Here is a 23692-nt window from a genome sequence, read left to right as displayed (position 1 = left end):
AAGACCAGGGAGAAAGCCAAGTTAGGATCCAGATGAGAGGACAACACCTGACTTAGGGCAGTAGAAAAAAGAAATGGGGACGAGGAATAGATTTAAGATATATAAAAATGATAGAATTGATCAGTCTTCAAACTGACTGGATATGTGAGGTAGAAGAAAGGGGAACACAGGAGGGACATGAATATACTATTTTCTTTCCCACTCTACTTTGTGGCATATTTTTCTTTGTTCTTCATTCTGGAGTTCCCTATGAAGCTTAATTAGGCTTTTTTTCTCATTAGCTCTTTTGTATTTGCTACTACTCTTGGCTGAAAGCAACAGAAACACAACTTTTTTTTTTTTTAAAGGATGTTATTGGTTCACTCATGGAAAGAGCAGGGAGGAACCTCAGATGCATTGAGATAAAAGAGCTCAAACAATGCCATTGAAATGCAGTCTCCCTATCAGGGATCCACTTTCCTTTGACCTGTTTTACTCGGACTTTGTGTAGCTGGTGGCAGAGTTGGCCACAGAAATTCCAGGTATGTATCCCATTCTCCCCTCAACACAGAAAGGCCTCATTTTCAGCAGTTGTAATAAAAAGTATTAAAAGTAAGTATTATGTTGACTGGCCTGGGGTGGATCACTTGCTTAGTTGGATGCAATATCTGGATTACATGTCCAAACCTGAAGATGGAATTGGGGCCACCCTCCTCACCCCACTGAACAGCATGGATGGTGGTGGTGGTGGTGGTGGTGGTGGTGGGGTGGCTACCCAGGGAAAATTAGGGTGGTATCCCTGGGAAAAGAGGAACATGGGTGCTGAGCAGGGAGTAGTAGCAGGTGTCCAGAGCACTTTGTCTCCCCTCCCCCCCCAGTATTATTAAGGAATTAAACAAGAGATTAGCCCTTTATATCCTTAGATACAAATTAACAGGCAATGTCTGAACTCCTGGAAAAAAAAGGTTTCTTTTCCTGCCCACCATCATTGCCATAATCATATTGAACAGCAAGCAGTCATTTTTATGTGCGGGCATGCTGGTGTGCTCCTATGCAAGCAGGCTTCAGCACTGTCATAGACGCTCTCCAATTGGCTTTAGGAGCATAGCCATTTGGTCACATTTGGCTGGGCCATTCTCCAAGAGACCCTGAATCCTAAGGCACCTCTGTTGCAGGATGTCTACTAACCCATCCTTCAGTCTCATTTCAGAACACCTGGTGACACTTGGCCTCTGAATTCATTAGCAGCGTTTGTTGTCACTTAGGTGCAGAGCTGACATTCAGCAGCGTACCAGAGAAACAAATGGCTACATGAGGGATTTAGATAGCCTTGAGTTGAGCCAAATAAGATAAATCTGTATTATATGGTATCATAAAAGGTTAGAATTGTATATTTCCGTTCCTCTTCAGGTAGGGATTCCAAGAGAAATTTGCCAGATGTTTGGAAGAGTGAGATACAGTCACCTGGAAATGATAGATCTGGGTCACCAATTCATTGTCCCCATCTACTCCAACTTGGAGATTTAAAAGAAATTTCAGTCTCTCTTTTACTCATCTACTCAAAACTGTCCATTCAAACCATACTTACTGAATGGCCTGCTATATGCCATTACCGAACCCTCTTTACATGTAATCCTACAGGGCAAGGGCAAGGTCTTCATATTTGTTCAAGAACCGGTCACCAGGAGGAGCCATCAGATAGATATATTTTTATTGGCTTCACTTTTGAGAGCTCCTCCCTAAGACAGCAAATGCAATACCAATAATAGTAGAAAGGCAAGCCAGAGGGAATGTTGCTAGGTGAGAAATGGAAAAGCAACCATTTTGTTTCCCTTCTCCCCAGCACATATTTTCATTTTCACTCAGGCTGTGACAGTAAGAGGCACATTTCTCTTGTGGGGAGGAGAAACCAATGCCTAGCTCCCAAGTTGAGACACACCCTTATTTACTATAAACGATTCACACTGGCTTTATACCCGCATGCTTACGTTTCAAAATTTCTTTCTCAAAAAGCTTTTCCAAGTGTGACCTGTGGCCCCCACTACCAGAAGAGAGGTTCCCCTGGATCCAAAAACTCATGCTTATTATTGGGTTATGTTCAACAGACCAAGGGTGTCTTACTAGTAACTTCTCAGGGGTGTTACTAAAAGTTCTTAAATTTACCCTGTTAATGGAGTTGTTGAGTATTTGAATGTGATGTGCAACTAAGAATTCTGTCTGCCACACAGTCCTTGATAGTACTGGTCAGCTCATGCTTATGTGGTCATAGTTTTGAGGAAGGACGTTTTTTAGGCATCTTGAAGTCACTCCATCTCTAACTGGTTGTGGTTTTGAATGACTGCTATACTTTATTAATTGGAAGTTTGTAGAATTGCTGTTATGTTCAAATTGGATAGAAATATTGTTCTTACACAATGGCTGCATTGTTGCCGTTTTAATTTCTGCTTAGCTTCTTTTGAGTTCTTTGTTAATTGCCAAGCTCTCTTTCCCATGGAGAGTGGGACAGGGTAGGGAAGTTTGGTTGAGTATAGACTCTAGTCTAGAGGGCTTTGCCACTTGCTAGCTTTGTGACCTTAGAACCATATTTCACCTACATGATGCTATGAGATATAGGCAGTGGTAGTACCTGATAGGCTTGAGGATAAAATAAAACAATTCATGTGCATGTTTATTATGGTACCTAGCACTTTTTATTTATTTTAATTTTTAATTCTTTATTGATTAAGATACCACATATTTGTCCTCATCCCCCCATTCCCATCCCAAACCCCTCCCCACACATGCCCCCACTCCCCTGTTGTCCATAACCACTGGTTAGGCTTATAAGCATGCATACAAGTCCTTTGGTTGGTCTCTCCCTCTTACCCCTACCCTCCTCTACTTCCCTCTGAAGTTTGACAGTCTGATCAATGCTTCCCTGTCTCTGGGTCTGTTTTTGTTCATCAGTTTATATTGTTCATTATTTCCCCTAGATGAATGAGATCATGTAATACTAGAAATACACTTATAGAACCAACAATGAGACAAGCAATCATGGTTATGCTGGGAGGCAAATGAATCAGTTTGTAGTGAGTTTCTTTCTGGGCCAAAAGTTCTTTTGAGTCTCAATTTCAATGTCAAACAACTACTTATGTATATGTGTCAGCAATGATATTTCAGTTCTGGAAGATAGACAAATGGTGGTAATGCAGGTCTGACCCTCTCTGGTTTAGTCCTGGGCATCCTGTAATGACGCACAGCTGCTGACTGCTAGTATGGCAAGGCATCGTCAGTGTCTTCCATTTCTGCACTGTTTCTCTTCTCTCTTCATGGCTGGAGCAGTCCTGTCAATTCCTCTCTGTTGCAGGAATCCACATGCTCTTGGAATTGTTTTCTGAAAATATACAAACATATTCTTGACCTGAAGTTAATAAAGGATTTTTTTCTATAAATTTGACTTGGGATCCTTTTTCATTATTTGCTCAAACCATTTTCCTTTGGCTTGCTTTGATACCATGTGTGTGCTTCATGGGTGTCTTTCTGTTAGTATTATAAATGAAAGTTAATTTTCTAAAGTAAAATTTTTCTAGATGTAATTTACTTACAGGATATATTTCCTTACATCATTATACCCTCTCCCTTTTATTTAAATATTAGGAGGCTTTTGGAAATTTTATAATGTAGTCTTGATAGCTTTTAAATTTTATTTTTTTTTCACTAAAATATGACTACTTTAGGTTCATTATATGTTACACAATTTTACCATGAGATGAACTACCAATAACATTTTTTAGTTAACATTTTAGGAATAGCTTTGTGTCCAGTACTATTAATTTTTCTAAAATATTCACTTATTTCAATTACCGAATTTTCTGGCATATAAGACGACCCCCTAATTTTACAGTTAAAACATAGGTTTAGGCCTGTGTTCGCTGTATAAGACTACCCCCTACTTCCAAGGCAGCACCAGTTCTTTTTTTTTTTTTTTTTTTTTTTTTAAATATGTTTTATTGATTTTTCACAGAGAGGAAGAGAGATGAGAGAATCATCGACCAGCTGCCTCTTGCACACCCCCTACTGGAGATGTGCCTGCAACCAAGGTACATGCCCTTGACCGGAATTGAACCCGGGACCTTTCAGTCCACAGGCCGACGCTCTATCCACTGAGCCAAACCGGTGCCGGCGACCAGTTCTTTTTTTAAAAGACCGCCTCTCTGACTCTGGCCAATCTAAGCAGGCTTTTTACTAGAACACAGTGTAGCTTCAGGTACAGAACATGTATAATTTGCATGCATTAAAAGCCTGCTTGGATTGGCTGAGTTAGAGAGGAGGTCTATTAAAAAAAGAACTGGTGTTGCCTTGGAAGTGGGGGGTAGTCTTATACAGCGAATATAGGCCTAAACCTATATATTTAACTGTAAAATTAGGGGGTCATCTTCTATGCCGGAAAATACAGTAGCCAATTTAAATTAGTCTGAAAACTTGATTACCATTTTACTGTCAAATTTAATACTCTAACAACAATCTTATTTTACCCTGTAAATATTAGTGGGGCCCCGGCACTGATCACATATTTTGGGGAACTCAGGTTTCTTCTCCAGGGAGGGCCCAGCTCACCCCACTGGGTGAGAGACAGATCCATGGTACCAGCCACCAGGAGGCTTCAACAGGAGGCGAGAACAGAAAGCTCAGGCAACAGTTGTGGGCAATTGGATTGTGAGAAGAGGGTCCCTGTTGGCCAAAAGGGCAAGAGGGGCCAATATAGAATGCTCAGGTGCCTTCCCAGGGAGCCCTCTACACAGTGGAAGGAATTAAATCCTTTCATGTCCTTTTAAAATTGCTGCCAGACCTTCAAAGAATTAGTTTTGGTACCTATCACTTAATCAGTAGTGAAAGGTGATTGGTGGTGGGTGGTTACTTTTACATTTGACTTTTTTTAAAAAACATATTTTATTTTAAAGAGAGGAAGGGAGAGGGATAGGAAGTTAGAAACATTGATGAGAGAGAAACATCGATCAGCTGCTTCTTGCATACCCCACACTGGGGATGTCCCCGCAACCAAAGTACATGCCCTTGACGGGAATCGAACCCAGAACCCTTCAGTCCGCAGGCTGGCACTCTATTCACTGAGCCAAACCATTTTCAGCTATATTTGACTTTTGTTAAAACAAAAACAAGACTGAGAACCCATTGATGTAAAAGTTTTATTTAATTTATAATTAGTTTCAGTTGGTTAATTTCCAATGCTAATGAGATCTGTGTCACTGACTTCCTCAAGCTACATTCTCATGTTTAGCCGATTATCTCAGAGGGGAAGGAGGAGGGTGACAGTGTCAGTAATGAAAGTTAATCTTTATAGAATGCTCATTGGGCCATAACATTTGTATTCTGTGCTCTGTGTTAAATGCTCTGTGTCCATCATCTCATTTAGTTTCACAACTACCCTAAGAGGTAGGAAATATTAGTATTCCTGTTTTACAGGAGGCAGGACTGAGATTTAATGATATTAAGTGATTAGAATGTATAGCCAATAATGGTAGAGCTGGACTTTGAACCTAAGCTGCAGATTACTATAAATCAGTCACAACTGACAGAGAAACAGTTCAAAAAGGGAAGGCCTCATGGTGGTCGGTCCCTTGTCACACAGAGAGAAGGGACATAGCTGATGCTGCAGAAGTGACTAGTGCAGTATTTCAAGTTCTTGGCATGTAGTTCTGTTTTGTGTGTTTCCACATTGTCATATCACGGAAACAACCAGGGGGGAGAGGTTGAGATATTCCAGGACACTCAGGGAATTAGAGAGCTTAGAGGTGAGTTCAAGTGCACTTTAGATAGGAGCAGCAGTTTTAAATAAATCTGCTTATGAATTTATTTTGTGCAGGTTTTGACCCAAATACTTAGGCAGCTATGTATTAGAGGGGGAAAGTGAGATAATTTTGTCTAATTATTGCTTTATTTATGTCTTTAATTTATAAGTTAAAAGAAATTCTTCTTTGTGCTTTATCAATAAGGCCTGGGTAATTGTCATAAAGGTCACCCATTAAAAAAATTCTGGGAATCCAAGTGTTTCTGTAGTCTTTCTAATTCTCTAGGGACATATAAATTGAATTGACTCAGCAGTGAACAGAATGTGAATTGCAAATCACATTTTAGTGCAGAGGAAGCATATGAAGGCTTTCCTCACCCTCCCTTGATTTATTAAATTGCACTCCCATTGTAGCTTCTGGGTGAGGACTTATAGAATTGCTGTGCCCTGTGATTTGTATCAAAGACCCACTTTCCTGCCTGGTGTTTATCTTCAGGATCAAGCTCTGTGGTTCAGAGAGAACATGAAGTGTTCCTTCCATGTTAGATGCCAGCTTGTTGCATAGGTTGGTAGTGATCGCTTCAGGCTGGAATCAGAAGGCCTCTCCCAGTTTCATTTTATCTCTTACTCTTGGCAGATCCTTTCCTCCAGTGACTCATTTTCCCTAGCTGCCCAGAACATCTCATTACCTTTGTCCTCGTCATTATCATCATCATCCACAATGTCTTACTTATCATGTGGTTAGCGGTTAAGAACCTGGGCTCTGGAGACAGACTATAGGAGTTCCTGTCTGGGTTCTGGCTTATTCCAGCTGTCTAACTTTGGGCAAGTGACCTAACCTCTCAAATTCCTCAGTTTGTTCATCTATATGATGGGAATTATTAGGTTGGTATAAGGACTGTACATGATAGTATATATAGAGCACTTGCATGGTGTCTGATACATAACTAGGCTTTTGTTATCATCATTTTTATTAATTTACTATTACTGTTGCAGTTATAACATAATGACACTCATATGGACCCTAATAAGGTGAACATGTTTCTGTTCTCTAGAAGCACCCACTTGAAAACAAACATGCATTGACCTAGATATTTAATAAATCTTGATGTTCAGCAGAAGCTAGATCATACCTACATCAAAGTATATAAAGACAGAAAGCTAAGAAACTTTAGTGTGGCCAGATCTCAGAGCACTCTGGCTAATCAGGACAGGTAGACTATAGCTTCTGTTGGGTTGTTGAGATCAGGCTTGTTTAGTGATTCATGTCCCCTTGAATTGATCCTGTAGAGTTGGGTGTATCCTTTTAAGACAATGGGTCTGGAGGTGCTTCCTTGAAAGTATATAATCTGAGATAGCTCTGCTAATCATGAGCCAGGCCCACTGCTAGAGACCTTTCATTTTAGGAAAGTGACCTTGCCTTTGAACTTCAGTCTGGGCAACCGTGATTCCTATAGAAGAAGATTTTCCCAGAACAGACTGACTTTTTCTAAAGGTAAATTGTGAACCCTTTGCCTCTGCCAGTATGGAAGGTATTTATGGGGAGGCTTGGTAGTTGTGAGCATTTGCAACTGCCTGGGAATTAAAATAAGACTGGAGTATCCCTATAGAGGCGAGATAGAATAGTGTGCCACCTCCCAGTTCTGTGTCCTTGGACAAACTGTAACTTCTCTGGGCCTCAAGGTCCATCCACATCTATAGACTGGGAATAGCACTAGTACCTAACTCATAAGGTGGTTTCAAGGATTAGATGATGTCATATGTGGTACTTGGTAAATGTTGAGTAATAAAGACATCCCCTGTTAACCTGGTTAGTTTTTTTTAGTGCATAGGAAACATATGAAAGCTTTCCTTACCCTCCTCACTTTCCTTGAGATAAGAGGATACAACCCTCTTACCTTGCCATTATCTGGCCTTTGTGAGGGCAAGGCTCCTCCCAGACCCCGGGCCTTCCTGGTTGGGCCATGTAGTCACACACTCCTGGTGGGCACAGTTTATTAGCTTCATTTCAGAACTCATTCTCTTTGGCTCATTTACTAAACTAGACAGAGATTAATGTCCTGGCCTCAGAGGATCAGGCAGCACATGTTTCTGGTGCCTTTGGCTCACTGATCACACCTCTCCACTTTGGGTAGTGCTTGGTTGTTCCAGACAGTGGTCTCCTGAGACCAAGAAACCTGTTTGGTGTAAACTCACCTAATTAAGGAGGGCTGAAAGCCTTGCATTTTGCTATTTATAAACAGGAGCAAGTGTCTCTGGGATAAAATGTTTGAATTTAATGGGAAGGAGGGCTGGAAAAACACACACCAAAACTTGCCAAAATATGGTCTCTTTCCCTGCAGTTCCCTTACCCAACTTCCCAAGGTTAGTGAATGCCATCCACCATGGATCACTGGTCTTAGCTATTATGAGGTCTCTCATTTCCCTGACAGGTCACAAGGCCTATGAGATTGCATCACTGCCCCTCTGCCCATTCTTAGTTCTTACCTTACACTGATTGCCAACCATACTGGCCTTCCTCAGTCCAAAGGACCATGCCTTTCCCATCTCAAGACCTGCACTTGCTGTTGGCACTGGCCCCCAGGTCTTTCCAAGGAGGTCCTCTCATAATTCAGGTCTCATGCAAATGTCATCTTTTCCCCACCTCAGGTTCACAGTAGACTTTTATTTTCTCCATTCTACTTATTCAATATTTGAATATCATATTTGTATTTCTGTCTATTTCTGTTCAGTTCCCTAGAAGGCTAGTTCCAGGAAGCAGAGGTCATAGCTGTTATGTTCATTTGTATCATTATAAGCACCTAATAAATACTTGTTAGATGCATGAATGAATAAGCAAATTAATGAGTTACACGTAACTCTTCAGATTTTTCCTAGACAGTACCCCCTTATTTGATAGTCACATGAATAAAGCGAGGGAAGGAGGACATTTGGATACTTAGAGTCTTAGCTTCTCTCCCACCCTTCTGGCAGTCCTACTGCAGGGGCTGCGGGGTTCAATTTGAAAAGCATGATCTAGTCTAAATTCTTCACTTATATTGATCTTCACAGGTACTGCTGAGGGAGACTGGGCAACCATGTTACCCCAGTACAGAAAGAATATCTTTTCCAAAGAGTAGAAGTCTTTGAAATACAGATCTATTAATCAGAAGAATGGAATATTTTTTAGAGGGAGAATAATACTTAGCTTACTTAAGGTTCAAAGTTAGTATTTCCTATCATCAAATCAATTGCAAATGTTCATCTGTAGTTACTAGGGTTAGCTCATAGCTATCCAAAAGCAGGTGGTGAGCTGGATTTGGCCTGTGGGCTATAGTTTGCCAATACATGACATGCTGACATTTATTACATAATATAAAGCCTATAATTTAGAAAGATGATATAGTGCCCAAATCTGGTGATTATGATTCTGGAGGTGTGAAAGAGCATAGGGTGAAGCCGGCCATCAAAACCTAAAAAACAACAGCAGCATAGTCCAAGTGAGTCTGATGGCCACTCTTGTTGGAGAACCATTTATTTAACCCTTAGAGGAACTGAGCCATGAAATGAGAGCCATGAAACCCCTAAAAGGGATGTTTACCTGCTAGGAATGTTATACCTCCATTTTGAAAAAAAATTTATATTTTGAATTCTGTGAACAAAACAATTTGTGGAAATTTGTTTTCTCTCTTGTTACACAAGTACCTACATGATATCATTTATTTTGCCTCCTGGCCCACTGTGCCTAAAATATTTAATTCTGTCTGGTCCTTTATAAAAAATATTTCCCAACTCTTGCAATATGTCACTGTCTGTTTTATGTGGGGGCACTTTCCCTTTCATGATTCCTGTAAATCATTTAGGGGTTTCTATTGTAAAAGTAATATATTTTCCTTATAAAATTCAAATTTACAAAAAGGTAAAAAATGATTGGTCTCTTTCCCCAGTGTTAACACTTAATGGTTTGTAATGTATCTTTGTCACGAATTTGCCACTTACTAGCTGTGAGGTCTTAGTTAACAGTCTCTAACGCTCAATTCTCCATTTGTAAAACAGTGGTAATAACAGTTCCTACCCAACAGAATTGTTTTGTGGATAATTTGAGGTAATTTATGTGAATTGCTACCACATTGCCTGGTGCACAGTTAATGCTTAATGATTTATAACTAATTTTAAATGTTTTTCCTTTTTAACTTTACATATACACACAGGCTGTTTTTAAAAGAAAGAATATGATTTTTTAAAAACAATAAAGTTCCACAGATGATTCTAATGTATAGCCACTTAAAAATAATTGAAGTAAGTCCTGGGAACTAGATAATTATAGAGAGGATTCATATTTGGGGGCTAGCTAGAAATTGCCTTCTATTTTACAGCCCAAACTAGGAAAAGGGGGAAGGTATTGGTATCTTTCAGTGAACCTGTAGAGTGGTATAAAATGCACATAAGTGAATGTTTATTTCTATTTTCCAGGTCTACAACTCGAACAAAGACAATCAGAATGAAGGAAGTGAGTACTGTGGTTGATAATTTTCTGTGGTTGGGGTTGGGATTGGGCTTTGAGAAGTTGCGACTCCACAGAAGAGCCACCAGGAGGTGCTGTGGACATGTTGGGTCTGGCCCATTCCCACCCAGTGCAGCCTGACAGGCTTCCACCCTGACGCATTGGTTGACTCCAGGATATTCAGTGAGCCTAACTGACAAGACTATAACAACACTTTGCATTATATAACCCTTCACACTATATAGAACATTTTCATGTACGTTAGTTATCTCAGTTAATCCTAGGTCGTCTGAAGACCCTCGCTCCAATCATCACTTAAAAGTCACTTAAATCCAATCATACTCAGCTCCCAAAGAACCCTGCCTATGAGAAAGCCAGAATTGACTTTGCCTCCCACACTGTCTTGCTCAGAGGACTGGAGAGGCAATAACTATCTCAGTGGTCATGTAGTGTTCTTTGTTGCCTCTGGAGAGGAGGAGTGGAGATAGCCAGCTCTGTAATAATATTTCTCTTTGATGAGAGTGACCCTGGGCAACCTCCGTAGAATATACAGGACATTCTCCCTGCTGCTGGCTCTGAGCACTCTGGTTAATTATGATTTCCAAGGGCCCCTGCAGCTTTATAACGACAAGGGGATTAAAACAAAACTGCTGCTGCTAGAGTGTTTGGCTGATTATCTCCTTGGTGCACAGGAGAAAAAACACATTCCTTCCAGGTTGCTACAAGAGTACAAAAGAAATTCTGTCCCCTTGCCTCAAATTTGCTTTGTAAAATTTACTTGGGGAAAATTTTTTTTTCAAAGGTAGCCCTACCATGAATTCCAGTCATGTCAGACAAAATCAGTAAAAACAGTACCTGCCCATGTGGACAAAAGGATGAGCTATTTTGCATGTGTGAAATCCATTATAGGACAGAGATTTTCACTCTTTCAAAAAAACAAAAAAACAAAAACCCAACAAAACAAATTGTACCAGGAGTTTTTTGTTTGTTTTTTAATCCTCACCTGAGAAACTTTTAAATTGATTTTAGAGAGGGAGGGAGTGGGGGGAAGGAAGAGAGAGAGAGAGAGAGAGAGAGAGAGAGAGAGAGAGAGAGATATTGATTGCCTCCTGTTCCCATATGCATTCCTACTGGGGATGGAACCTGCAACCTGGGTATGTGCCCTGACTAGGAATTGAACCGTAACTTTTCAGTGGATGGGACAATGCTCCAATGGACTGAGCCACACCAGCCAGGGCTTTCCCAGGAGTTTTACATGAGATATTAAGTAATTTGGAATGGTGGCTTTTGGTAGGATGAGACCTTTAGGACAGGAAACAATGTTTCTTTGTTTTGTTTAAACTCAATAATTGAACAAGGAAAAAGTTTTTCAAGTAAATATTCAAGGAAACAAGTCATTTTTTCTTTCCTTCTTTATCAGGTGGGATTGTTTTACTATGTTTGAAATAAACTCTGGGTAACTTGGGCTAAAATAACAATAGCAAGAGCAATAGTAATAATCATGTAGGAATATGGAAGGCTGTAGGGTAACTCACAGTAAAGTAGGAAGAACTGAAGAACCGGGATCCATCTCTGGGGACCCAGGAACTAATGAGAAAGGGCCTCCTCAGTGATATTTTCAGGATGATACAACTCTAAACTGTTTTTGGTTTTTGCCTCTTCTGAGAATTCAGATCCCCCAGGAAAGGCAGCATCAAGCTGGTCTAGCTTGGGTCCAGCCAGGGGAAAACAAGACACCTTGATTGACTGTTTCTGCATAAAATGGGAGCAGAGTTTTTGCCAGAGGGAAATCAGGGAACCCACTACAAGAGAGCCAAGTAACAAGCAAGCCAAAGTAACAGATGACCATACCATATCCCTGAGACATACTCCTTGTAAGGACCCAAGTATTGAGGGGGGTGAGAAGCATAGAAATGGAGACCCCCAACCTGAAGTTTCCTTGTAACTATGGTCTTAAGAACTTGCTTCTCTCTGCTTTAGATAGATACTAATAGATTTGAAAGATGACCCTGATTCCATTGGTTAGCATTATCAGCTCATTCTACCATTGCAGTAATTTGCATTTTTACCCTACACCACACCTAGTGCTACTTGCCCAGGGTCTGAATTTTGCTATTCTTTTTCTGTCTATACCACAATGAAAACTATTTTAAAGTTAAGAAGTCAATCTGATATAAATTTAAGAGTGAAGTATTGCTCTTTTTACCTTCAATAACCAAACTTCAAATGTCTAGCATTCTCTTTCTAAAAAATATTTTGGTGGGAATTTGAATGCCAGCATTTTATCACAGACCCAGAATGGGCAGGTAGCAAAAGGAAATTTCTCTGGAACACTTCTGAATTTGTTTTTGTTTTTCATTTTGAAATTCCTCTCAGGGCCTACAGCACCCATGGGTTATAAGACATGCCATAAATAATGTCTGTCAACTGCTGGTATTTTCCAAATAGCCCAGTTGCCAGAGAGTGAATGGCAGCAGATAAATATATGTGCAGAGCCTTTATCCTCTCCTTTCTATTCTCTATTTTGATCTCAGGTATAGAGGGATTGAATTAAACATACTCCTCCATTGGTGGCACATTATCATCACAGGGCCCTCCATTCATTTTCATTCTTTTCTCAATTCATATTCTTTTCCTCTCCTATAGGCCGCCATTCTAATGTGTTCTTTTAATATGTATTCTCGGACAATATATATATATTTTTATCTACCTGTGTTTTTAAGTGACACAAGTGGTAATATGTATTGATCGGTTTACTTTGCTCCCTCAGCATGGTCTTAGAAGCCATCCATATTCCTCTGTCTGCTTCTAGAGCCTGGCTTCTATCTGCTGCACTCTCCATGGTGTAGGACTCTGTCATCTGTTTCTGCAGAGATGTCCTCTACCTCCTCATGCCTCCAACTCCTCATCACTGCTAACAACACCAACATCTCTTACCTGTTTCCCTGTGTGGCACTTCTTTGGGTTATATGCATGAGAATTTCTGGTCTGTTAAAGGGGTGCATAAACAGAGTTTTAGGGAGGACTCTCATGTCCTTCTCCAGAGCAGTTGGTTCACAGTCCCACCCACCCTCCTTGAGGATTTCTCCATTCCTGCCAGCTCTTGCCATTATTCAGCTACCTGAATAATGTTTTTTGTCAGTCTTAGAAAATGATAGCTCATTGTTTTAGTTTATTTAGCTCATTTCTCTGATAACTAGTGAGCTTGAGCATCCCTGTATTTGCCTGTTTACTGGGTTTCCTCTTCTGTTTTTTGCCTGGTTATGTTCTTTGCCCATTTTATATGGCAGGTACCAATTTTTCTTGTTGATTTGTGAAATTCTTTCTGTATTCTAGATATTAATCCCTTGGTAGGTGTAGACATTTTAAGCAGACAGAGGAATATGGATGGCTCCTAAGATATTTTAAATATTTCTTCCTATCTTATCATCTGTCTGTTAATATTATGTGTGATATCCTCCCTTGAGTATAAAGCCTTACTCTTTTAATATTCAAATTCATCTCATTTTTTTTTTTTTTTTTTTTTTTGCATTCTGGTTTATGATTTCCAAGTTGTGTTTTAAAGAAGGCCTTTCTGACCCATGTCACCAAGATTTGCACCTACATTTTCTTTTATTGGCTTCATGATTTTATTTTTCACATTTGAGCTTCTAATCTGATCTCTACCATCATATATGGTGTTTCATGAAGATCCAGTTTTGTTTTTTGTCTATATGAGGAGTCCGTTTTTCCACCACCATCTACTAAACTGCATTCTCTCCCCCTTTGACCTCTGCTGCCAGCTTTCTTATACATTAGGTTTGCTTATGTGAGGTCTGTTATGAGCTTTCAGCTCTTTATCTCCTTGGTTTATTTGTTCTTGTGCTCAGATCTCTCTTTTTTAATAGGATGACTCTGAGGCCGGACTTAATATCTGATAGTTTAAATCTCCGGTCTTAACTCTCCATTTACGGGTTGGCTCAGCTACTTGTGGAACTTTATCCTTCTATATAAATTCTGGAATATATGTGATAAGTTCCTGAGAAACTTAACATTTTCATTTGGGATTGCATTGAGCAACATTGATTAATTTGGGGATATCAACACTTTCATATTAACTTACCTTCTCTAAGAGCTTGGAATGCCTTCCATTTATTCAGACCACCTTTGTCATTTATTAGAGTTTTAGTTCTCTGCCTACAGATCTTGTGCATTTTTTGTTTGGTTAACCCCTAAATACTAAATTCAGAAACCACTCTGCTGTTTTGACAATCTTAAGGACCTTTCATCCCGTGGATTTTGCAGACATCAAGGATCCTTCCCTGGGTACCTAGAGAGTATCAGGAATATACACCAGTGACACCGAGTTTTCTCTCTTGGCCACAATCTTACCTGGTAGAGAAGAGAAGGGAAAAGATGGGCATAAGGGTAGTAGAGAGGAAGTAGGGTTTATTGCTCCCTAGGCTTCTATACTGAGGGTGTCATGTTACAGTGTCAATAATCTGGACAACTGATACCTGGCACTTGATTTGCCCCCTTTCTTATTACAAACAATGGGACTCTGCATTGGGCCAGAATCCCTCCTCCTGTCCCAACCTCTGTGGCCGCCTTTGCCATCTTCATGTATATCTGCTGCGCCTACATATCCTGTTGCTTGCCCTGCTTTTGGCTATAGCTGTGAGAATTGGTTTATTCTCTTTTGAATTGAGCTCAGGTCAGAAGCAGGAAGAAAAGCCAGGAAATGGCCTGTCCTCAGCCCAGGCAGCTGTTGTCCTGTGGTCCCACCTGAGGAACAGTTAGAAAGCCTAAGAACTTGGCCAGGGTAAGAGCAAGGGAAAGACAGGCTTTTCTAGTGAGAGCTGGTATTTTCCAAGGTTGACGTTTTAAATGAGAATGCCACTGCCTATTAGCTGTAAAAAGATTAGCTTGTTTACAGAAGTGCTGCTGTTCCGTTGTTCCTCCAGCTGTTTGAAGGCTGAAGGCTGACAGATTGAGACAGAGAGGGCTTCTTCTCCTAATCTTGATTTCATAGTGCCACTTCTGTTAATGTGCATGTTAACTCAAATTCCTGAGGTTAATCGGATTACATTCAAAGGGACGTGCCATCTCATGCACCTGAGGGCCCAGCTCAACCCTGACTGTCTGGCTTTCCAAGAGGACATCGCTGTGGCTTACTCTGCTTCCCACTCTTGTTTTACATTTTCCTGGTTGTTCCTGAAGCTTTACTAGATTTAACTTCAGGAGTTCAGGTTTCCTGTAGCTCATCATTTGATCAAAACCTATCAGAGCTCTTAAAGGGCCCGTGGTCCTAGGAGACCTGAGCACTGAGGAATAAAGGGTATTCACAAATAGAATGTGCATCTCTGTCTTTATGGAGTATATCCTCTGCTGTTAAAGCTCACACCACTGGGAGACAATAGACAAATGTGTAGGTGTGGGTGACATTCAGATGTCTGCGGATGTTACCAGTGCCCAGAGCTGATTGGTTTGAGATAGGCTGCCATCTAGGCTAGAGAAACTTAAAAAATGGAAACTTCCCAGCTACCCTCCTCCCAGAAAAATGAAATATAACATCTCTGCTGTGCTTCCAAGTCATAGTCCTTTTATTCCCAGTTTGTTTTTAATCTACAATAGTACTCTCACAAGAATCATTTGTATTTGTATAATGCTCACTGTACTTTGTCAAGTTATCATTCATACTGGGATGTGGTGGCAGAGCAGTGACTGGAGAAAGAATGACAAGTTGGAGTTAGGATTTAGTCACATAGGATATAGACATCGATTCTAAACTTCACTTCTAAGCAAGTTGAAAACATGTATGTTCACTTCCTATAAAAATAATATGAAATCATTGTAGAATATGAAGAAAATATAGCAGTGAATCTAGAAAAAAACACAATGTAAATAATCTATAATACCACCCTCCAGAAATGCTTACTTCTTGCCTTTTTTTATGATGTCTTATATATATTTTGTCAATGTCAATATGTATTTTGACTTCATTGGCATTATACTGAATATACTTGTTTCCAGGCATCTTCTCATGTCTCAAAAATTATTTATAAATACCATTTGTAATGATTGTTTATTGTTCCATTGTACAGTTAAATCCCAATTTGTTGAACCAGTTGTTATCATTGGACTTGAATGTTCTTTCCAGACTTTTGACATCATGAGTAACATCAGCCTGAGCATCTTTGTTCCTCATTTTTACATTTCACAGATAATTTCCTATGGGTGGGTCCTGCCATGTGGACGGGAGAGAGCTGTTTCTTCAGAGGGTCCTGTGTACATGGTGTGGATTAGCATGCTGACACACTGGCTGTGGAAGCCTCGATCAGAGTGGACCTCTCTATGCTTCCATTTCCTTTTCTGTAAAATGTTGTGAGGATTAAAGTTCAGCACAGTATCTGACATGTTAGCTAGTGAGTGCCTAATTCTTATTGCTTCTTGCTGTTCTCATTATCTGGCCATGCCAGTTACTCCCTCACATGAGCAGAGAAAGCTCACCTGATTGGCAGCGCACTGCTCCTGAGGGGAGCATGGGGGAGAACCAAGGCAGCTGCCAAACTGCTGCTGTCGTTGGGTTGGTGCCTGATGAGTGTGAGTTCATTCAGTCCTCATGAGTGCATTTCTCAAAGTGGGCAATACACACTGCTGGTGGTACCCCAGATCCCTTTAGGTGTCCCAGACACACACTTTAAATTACCACTTAGATTTGGGGGAAGGGAATGTGTACAGGGAAGCCCAAGTTTTAAATGTTATTGTTTAGCACAGGGGATCAGCTTTTTCAGTTAAGAGCAGTGATTTTGAACTCTACTGTTGTAGCATGAAAGCAGGCATAGACAACAAACATGGCAACAAATGAGTGTGGTGTTTATTAGTAAAACTTTATTTACAAGCCAGGCAATGGTGAATTTGTCCCTCAGCTTTATACAAGATTACATTTTTAAAAATTATTCTATGATGGCAGGAAGTTATGGCAGGAAGCATGAAAATGGTATGTGAATGGTTGCTATTTGCAGAAATGCTGTTCACAGCTGAGTTTACAATTGCACTAACAGGCTTAAGAGGAGCAGTGTGGCTGGCTGTCAAACCGGAGTCTGCCTGATGGCCCAAGCCATCCTCTTCTCCCTCCCTTTCTCAATATGTGTAAGATCTTGGCTCTGTTCTGCCATCCTGTTATTATGTAGCCAACCCACAGAGGCTGGAAGGAGCTATGTCATCAGCCTCCAACACCTAAACCACTTGGCTCTTTGTAGTTGAGTGGCCATCCCATATTTCACCCAGGGAGCCTCGTCATTTCAACTATCGGTGGCTCCTCACACACCAGGCCGGGCCCTGGAAAAAATTCACATGCTTCAGTGACTTTCCAGCTTCCCTGGTACAGAACCATGACATGGCCCTCTGCCCTCCTGGAGGCATTCGGCAACTCAACCAAAGCTGCTTCATATGTTGTTTCTGTTACGTGTGCTCACCTCTCTTGAGGTGCTCAGTCAGATCAAACTCCCAACAGTGTTCTAGCAAGGCTTTTCTGGTTTCATGAGGATGCGTACGAGATGGAGAACCAGGAGAGGAGACAGGAAGCTCTGTGGGCTCGCTGCCCTGACTCTGATATGTACATTCTCTCCATCTCTGTGCCTCAGTGTCCCTTGATCTGCAACAAAAAAAGATAATCCATCTTGGAGACTGCAGGGAAAGGTGTGATGGAATTGCATGGGTCACTGTGTTCTTTCAAAGGTTCTAAAGCCCCAGCCGTTACTAAAAGCCCAACAGTCTCATGAAAGCGGCAGAGGATCAAAAAAGAGGATTTTCTTTTTCCTTTCGCTTCCAGTCAACCTTCGGCCTTTTGCTGTTGGAACATCCACAGCTGAGAGACTGGAGGAGGCAGTCACTGGTAACCAGGATCCCTGTGGGATCAGAGCCATCCAGTGGCTGCCAGGTCTCCACTGGTCGGTGGCTTATAAATAGAACATTTCCCCTTTTAAACCTGAGAAGGATGGATGGCATGATGGGCATGGTGACCTGGCCTCCTGTGTGCTGGCCCACGAGGCAGTCAGCTGAGGGCACCTTCCCCTCCAGCTTTCCATCCTGGCTGCCAGGCCTGGGCCGAGAAGACAGGCACGCACTCCCTGCCCTGCCTGCACTCCCTCCCAGTTGTCCTGCTCCCCGCTTGGCCTTTTCCTTTCTCCTTTCCCCTCCCTCTATTGCATGGCAGGCTTCTGTGGCCACCACTTTCACACCTGAGCCATCCATCATCAGGCGAGACATAAGTGCTGACTCTCTGCACCTCACACCTCACTTTTCGTTGTGACTTGTGTGTGCAACACAGTTGCTGTGGCTCACATTGAGCTCAAATTATATCTAGTTGAACAGTAATACCCAACTCGAGAATAGCCCCGACTGAGGGGTTGGGGCTAGTGAGAGAAGAAGAAGATGGAGCAGGTTGTTTTCTCAGAGATTTTATTATTGGGGTTTCCAGCCCCAACAATATGACTGGCAGTGGTGCTCTTTGGACTTGCTTGGACCATCAGAAGCCTTGCTGCTTGTCTTAAATGACACTTCACAAATCCATCCTCTCTTGGAGCCAACTTTAGACTGACAGATGCAGCCAATGTGTGACTGTGCTGTGGCCTAATATTCTCCTTTTCCTTGGCAGTGTGGGCTCTGTCCGGACAGCCTGGCAGGTGTGAGCCGCCCCTTGGCAACCCCAGTCTGGGCTTTAGCCAAGCAACAGTCCCTGGTTGCATCTTTAACTCCTAAACCTCAGTGCAAAGGTTCTTGAGGCACAGACAGAAAGATTTTCTCCAATGCCACCAGGGGCAGGCTCTGCATTAATGTCTATTGAGCACAGACAATGTACTGGGCAATGTGCTCAGCATTTGACATACATTATGCCATTTGATCCTTATAAAGTAGATAGCATTGTTGACCCACTTACAGATTAAAAAAAAAATTGGCTTCATTCTGAGTGCAAGTGTGTGGTTACTTAAGATCATGCCTTTCCACCCTAATCAGAGTGTTCAGAGAACGTAGCTTACATTCAGCATGCAGTTGCAGCAAAAGCTGTCTCGAGCTGCTGCTCACAGTGTGGACAGTGTTGAGTGGTGTTTGTTATTACACAACAGGGATGGGTTCCCAGGCTAACAGCTTACTGAGTGTGTGGCCTTGAGAACTTAATTTCGCCAGGCCTCAGTTTATCTGTAAGATGAGGATAGCTTTGCTGAAACCGGTTTGGCTCAGTGGATAGAGCACCAGCCTGCAGAATGAAAGGTCCCAGGTTCGATTCCTGTCAAACCTTGCGGGCACATCTCCAGTAGGGGGTGTGCAGGAGGCAGCTGATAGATGTTTCTCTCTCATTGATGTTTCTAACTCTCTATCCCTTTTCCTTCCTCTCTTTAAAAAATCAATAAAATATATATTTAAAAAAAAACGATGAGGATAGCTTTGGCACCTCTATGTCATTGGTTTATTGAGAGGATTAAATGGGATTAAGATGGGAATCTTTAGTTCAGGGGTCTGGTATTCTAGGCAATTATTAAATGTTGTCCTCTACTGTTATTATTGTCAATGATATTGTCCAAAACCAGAGGCTATTTATGTAGAATCATGACACGAGGCAGTCTCTATAGAGTTCCTTGGAGTGCCTTCACAGACATTGTCCTATTTGATTCTCACAAGGCCTGATCTTACCTAGATGGAGAAAGGTCACAGAGTGCAGAGCTGAAGGATGCCTGTGTCACACAGCCGCTCAATGGGGACTTCAGGTGCCAATGTTAGGCCTCTGATCTTGAATGTCTTCTCTTCCCTTGCCCTTTGCTACCTCAATATTTATTGTGACAAAAAAAAAAAATTAAATCATTCCTATGCCAGATGGAGGTCAGGGGACAGGGAGGTGAAGGCAGGAAAGGGACCTAGATGGTCAGAGGCAATTGGTTCTCAGCTTGACACTCTTCTACTCTCAGAAAGCTGGAGTTCTCTTTTTGGTTGAGAAACCAGAGCACAGCCACCCAGGCCTCAAGGCAGAAAGGAATCGAGGCCACTAGACTGTAATTTATTCTCGAGATGTCCAGATCTCAGTTCGGGAGACAAATGGCCCTGATTAGTAAGCTCTTTGGTGGGCATTAAGTATTGCTCCTTCCCGGCTCTCCTGATTCAGAATTTTACGGTGGACTGGGAGGCTGCAGGTGTAAAAGCATACCAGGACACACTTCGTACCCTGCAAGCTGATCTATCTGCAGCCCTCAGCGTGTACTGCGTAAGAACCCAGACACTGGCCACGCTGGCTGCCTGTGTCTTGCCAAGAACTGTAACACTTTACAGCTGTCCTAGAGCCTCCGTTGACTCAGACTGAGAGCTGGCAGGTTTGTTCCTGGCCCAGCAGGAATTTCATCTCTTTTCCTGCTACCTATTTTACTTTGTCTACTCTGTCCCTCTCGGCTTATTTCTCTCTCTCTCTCTCTCTCTCTGTGTGTGTGTGTGTGTGTGTGTGTGTGTGTGTGTGTGTGTGTAAAAAACAGATAGCTGCCTGTGTGTGTGGTAGGCTAGGGAAGAAAATTCTGATCGTCAGTGTTCATGCTTAGAGGCCCCGGGATGAATGAGATCCCTGCCAGTCCTGTTTGTCTTGTGCTTCTCACCGCAGGGCGCCATGCAGCCAGCTGCTCCCCATCCAAGGCTCCTGCAGTGTGGGGACTTCTTTACCTATTGGTTTCTCGTGTCTCAGCTGGTGAAAATGTAGACTGTATTTGTTCCTTCACTCAGGAAATATTTATTGAGACTATAATAATGAACAAGGCAAATAAAGTCCCTGCTGTCATGGAGTTATACTATTGAGAAAAACTGACAACAAGCAGTAGCATGTAAACAAAGGTTATACTTTCAGATGGAGAGAAGTGCAATAAAGGATGAAGAGCAAAGTGATAGAGGGTGAGAGGGAAGGACTACCTGGAACAGAGAAGGTCTTCCTGAAGAGGTGACATTTGAGGAGAAATCTTAGCAAAGGAACAGGAGGGAGGCATGTCAGGAGCTGCTAGATGAGCATTACTAGTAGAGGGACCAGCACGTACAAAGGCCCTGAGGGGGAGGGAATGAAATAGCTGTGTTATAGAAATATCAGAGAGGACCATTGTGACTGAATTGGAGGAGACCAGAGGGACAGCGGTCAAGTAGGCTAGGACTAGACCCTGTGAGGCCATGGTCAAGAGATAATATTGTGTTCTGAATGTCATGAGAAATCCCTAGAGAGTTGTGATCAGGCAAGTGACACGAGCCAATGTATATTTTTGAAAGATGATTCTGACTGCTGATAGAGAATTAACTGTTGGGGGCAAACGTCGAAACAATTGAGAGGCTATTTATTGTAGGACTCCGCGGGTGATGGTGATTTGGATCAAGGTATCAGCAATGGAGGTGGAGAGAAGTAGTTGGATTCTAGATGTGTTTTTAAGTTATTATTGATGGGACTGGCTAGTGGATTGGATGCAGGATGTTGAGAAAGCAAGAAGTCAAGGGTGTCTGCATTGAAATAGGACAGCTTGCTGGTAGTACCCTCATGCCTTATCTTCTCATCCAGGTTGAATATAGTGCCTGGTCTGGGACAAGTTAGGACAGGAGCTCCCAAATTATTGATGTATCATCTTTATGATTTTTTTTTACATATACTACCTGTATTATTACTTACTATTTTTCTTTATATCAGTTCACTTTTTAAGCCTAAATTTATTTTAAAAGAAATATATCATGCTATGTGTGATGAACCAGTAAGTTTCCAATATTCATTAAAGTAAGTGTACAACTATTATAAATATTTCTTTGTGAACCACTTAGAACCATTTGATATAATACCAGTGGCACAAGCCAACATAATGAGATAATAGCACTGGTGAATTGTTATTAGATGGAGAATGTAATATAGATATTGGTAACCGATTAATCATTTCTGTTTATCTTCAGTGATAACATTTTAATTGCTTTGTATATAGTACAGTGCTACGTGAAGTGTGATTCTCACACTTACTGAAGCATAACACCTGGGAGAACACTCAGAATGTGCTGTGCAGTAAGCATGCCCCCTCTTTCTCTGGTCTGCTGGATCTGAGGACTGCTACTGGAGTTGAAAGTGCAGGATCCAGAAAACGTGATCCCAGCCCCTGTCCTTTACTGAGCAGCCATCTTAACTTTGGCGGAAAAGTAAGGGAGTAGAAGAGGATGAGCTAAGAAGTCAGCAGGAGTTAGAATCTTAGTCCCACCACTCTCTAATGCCATAATGTTGCAGAAGGTACTTAACCTTGTTGGAGGTGAGGTTTCCTGCCTACAAAATAGGGATGGGGGAGAGTAGGGTACATTTAAGTGCTTAGCCTAGAGCAGCACAGCCTGCTTACTGAGTCATCATTGTTGTTACCATTTAACATCATAGATCTGGCTTTTCTCATTATCTAAACCTAAGAGATATATTGGGAAAATCAAATAAACTATAATTTATTATATAAATGGTAATGTATTATCTTTCATTATACTTATTAGTGTAGAAACACAGCAAGAAGTTATTAGTAAGAATGGTAACAATATTTACCCTCTGGGATTATTGTAAGGATAACATGGATTTGAATATGACAAGTATTTTATCAACTGGACAGTTCAACTCAAGTATTAGAAAGTAGTAACATATTGGTAATAAATGGTAATGGCCATTTATTAAAAACCAAATAAGTCACAGTTGCTGTCTATTTCATTTGACCCTTTGCAACGACTAGATGGGTTATCCCCACTATCCAGGTGAGGAAGGGAGTCTCTGGGAGGTGAAGCACCTTGCCTAAGATCACACCCAGTCTGAGAGTAGCAGAGACAGGATACTTATCTTTAAAACTTACTGTTCTCTTTCCAAGACATACCATTTGTGTCTGTGTGATTTCAGTTAATATTAACCTGTGTTCATATCCCCAAATACATACTGGTCTGAGAGCACAGTATGTAGGCATTGGAGTTGGATGGAGCTGATCCTGGATTAAAAATCAGCTATGTGGTATCCCCAAAGTAGAGAATTCACACCTGGACGATGAAGAACCAATCGGCCAACTTTCCTGAGCTCCACTGGAAATTTCTGAGAGCTGCATACAGTTTCTAGGGGCCCTGGTCAGAGAGTCCTAGCAACTCTGAGGTTCCACATAATTGAGAATGTGCCCTCTGGGTGTGTGAGCCAATGGAAATCTGTTCTCCAGGTGGATTTCATATTTATTTCAATGTGGGTGTTTTTCTTCATGGCTTTTAATGGCACTGAAATTGATTAAATTCAGAAGGAGCAAGGCAGGCCAGACTCTAAAGAATAAATCACATTGGGAAATTGAACAAATTTCTGTGGTAAGAACATGCCCCTGGAGCTGTCCATAAAATGTCCATATAATGGTGGCCTGCTCATAGTAACTCTAGACAATCTCTTATATCCATCCCCGTCAACTATAGGGTAGCAA

General features: G+C 41.5%; 1 protein-coding gene across 5 annotated transcripts in view; it reads left to right on the top strand.

The window, feature by feature from the left end:
• ARHGAP26 (Rho GTPase activating protein 26) overlaps positions 1 to 23692 on the top strand; it is a 407506-nt gene that overhangs the window by 196365 nt on the left and 187449 nt on the right. For all 5 annotated transcript variants that reach the window (XM_084884972.1, XM_084884975.1, XM_084884973.1 and 2 more), the window contains exon 12: positions 10217 to 10253. In XM_084884972.1, the coding sequence (XP_084741098.1) occupies positions 10217 to 10253 (37 nt within the window). The remainder of the gene's footprint in view (positions 1 to 10216; positions 10254 to 23692) is intronic.

This window comes from Pipistrellus hanaki (genome assembly GCF_964339955.1).
Source record: "Pipistrellus hanaki genome assembly, chromosome: 5".
Lineage (NCBI taxonomy): Eukaryota > Metazoa > Chordata > Mammalia > Chiroptera > Vespertilionidae > Pipistrellus > Pipistrellus hanaki.
Note: the sequence above shows the minus strand (reverse complement) of the source record. Positions and strands in the feature narration are given on the sequence as shown.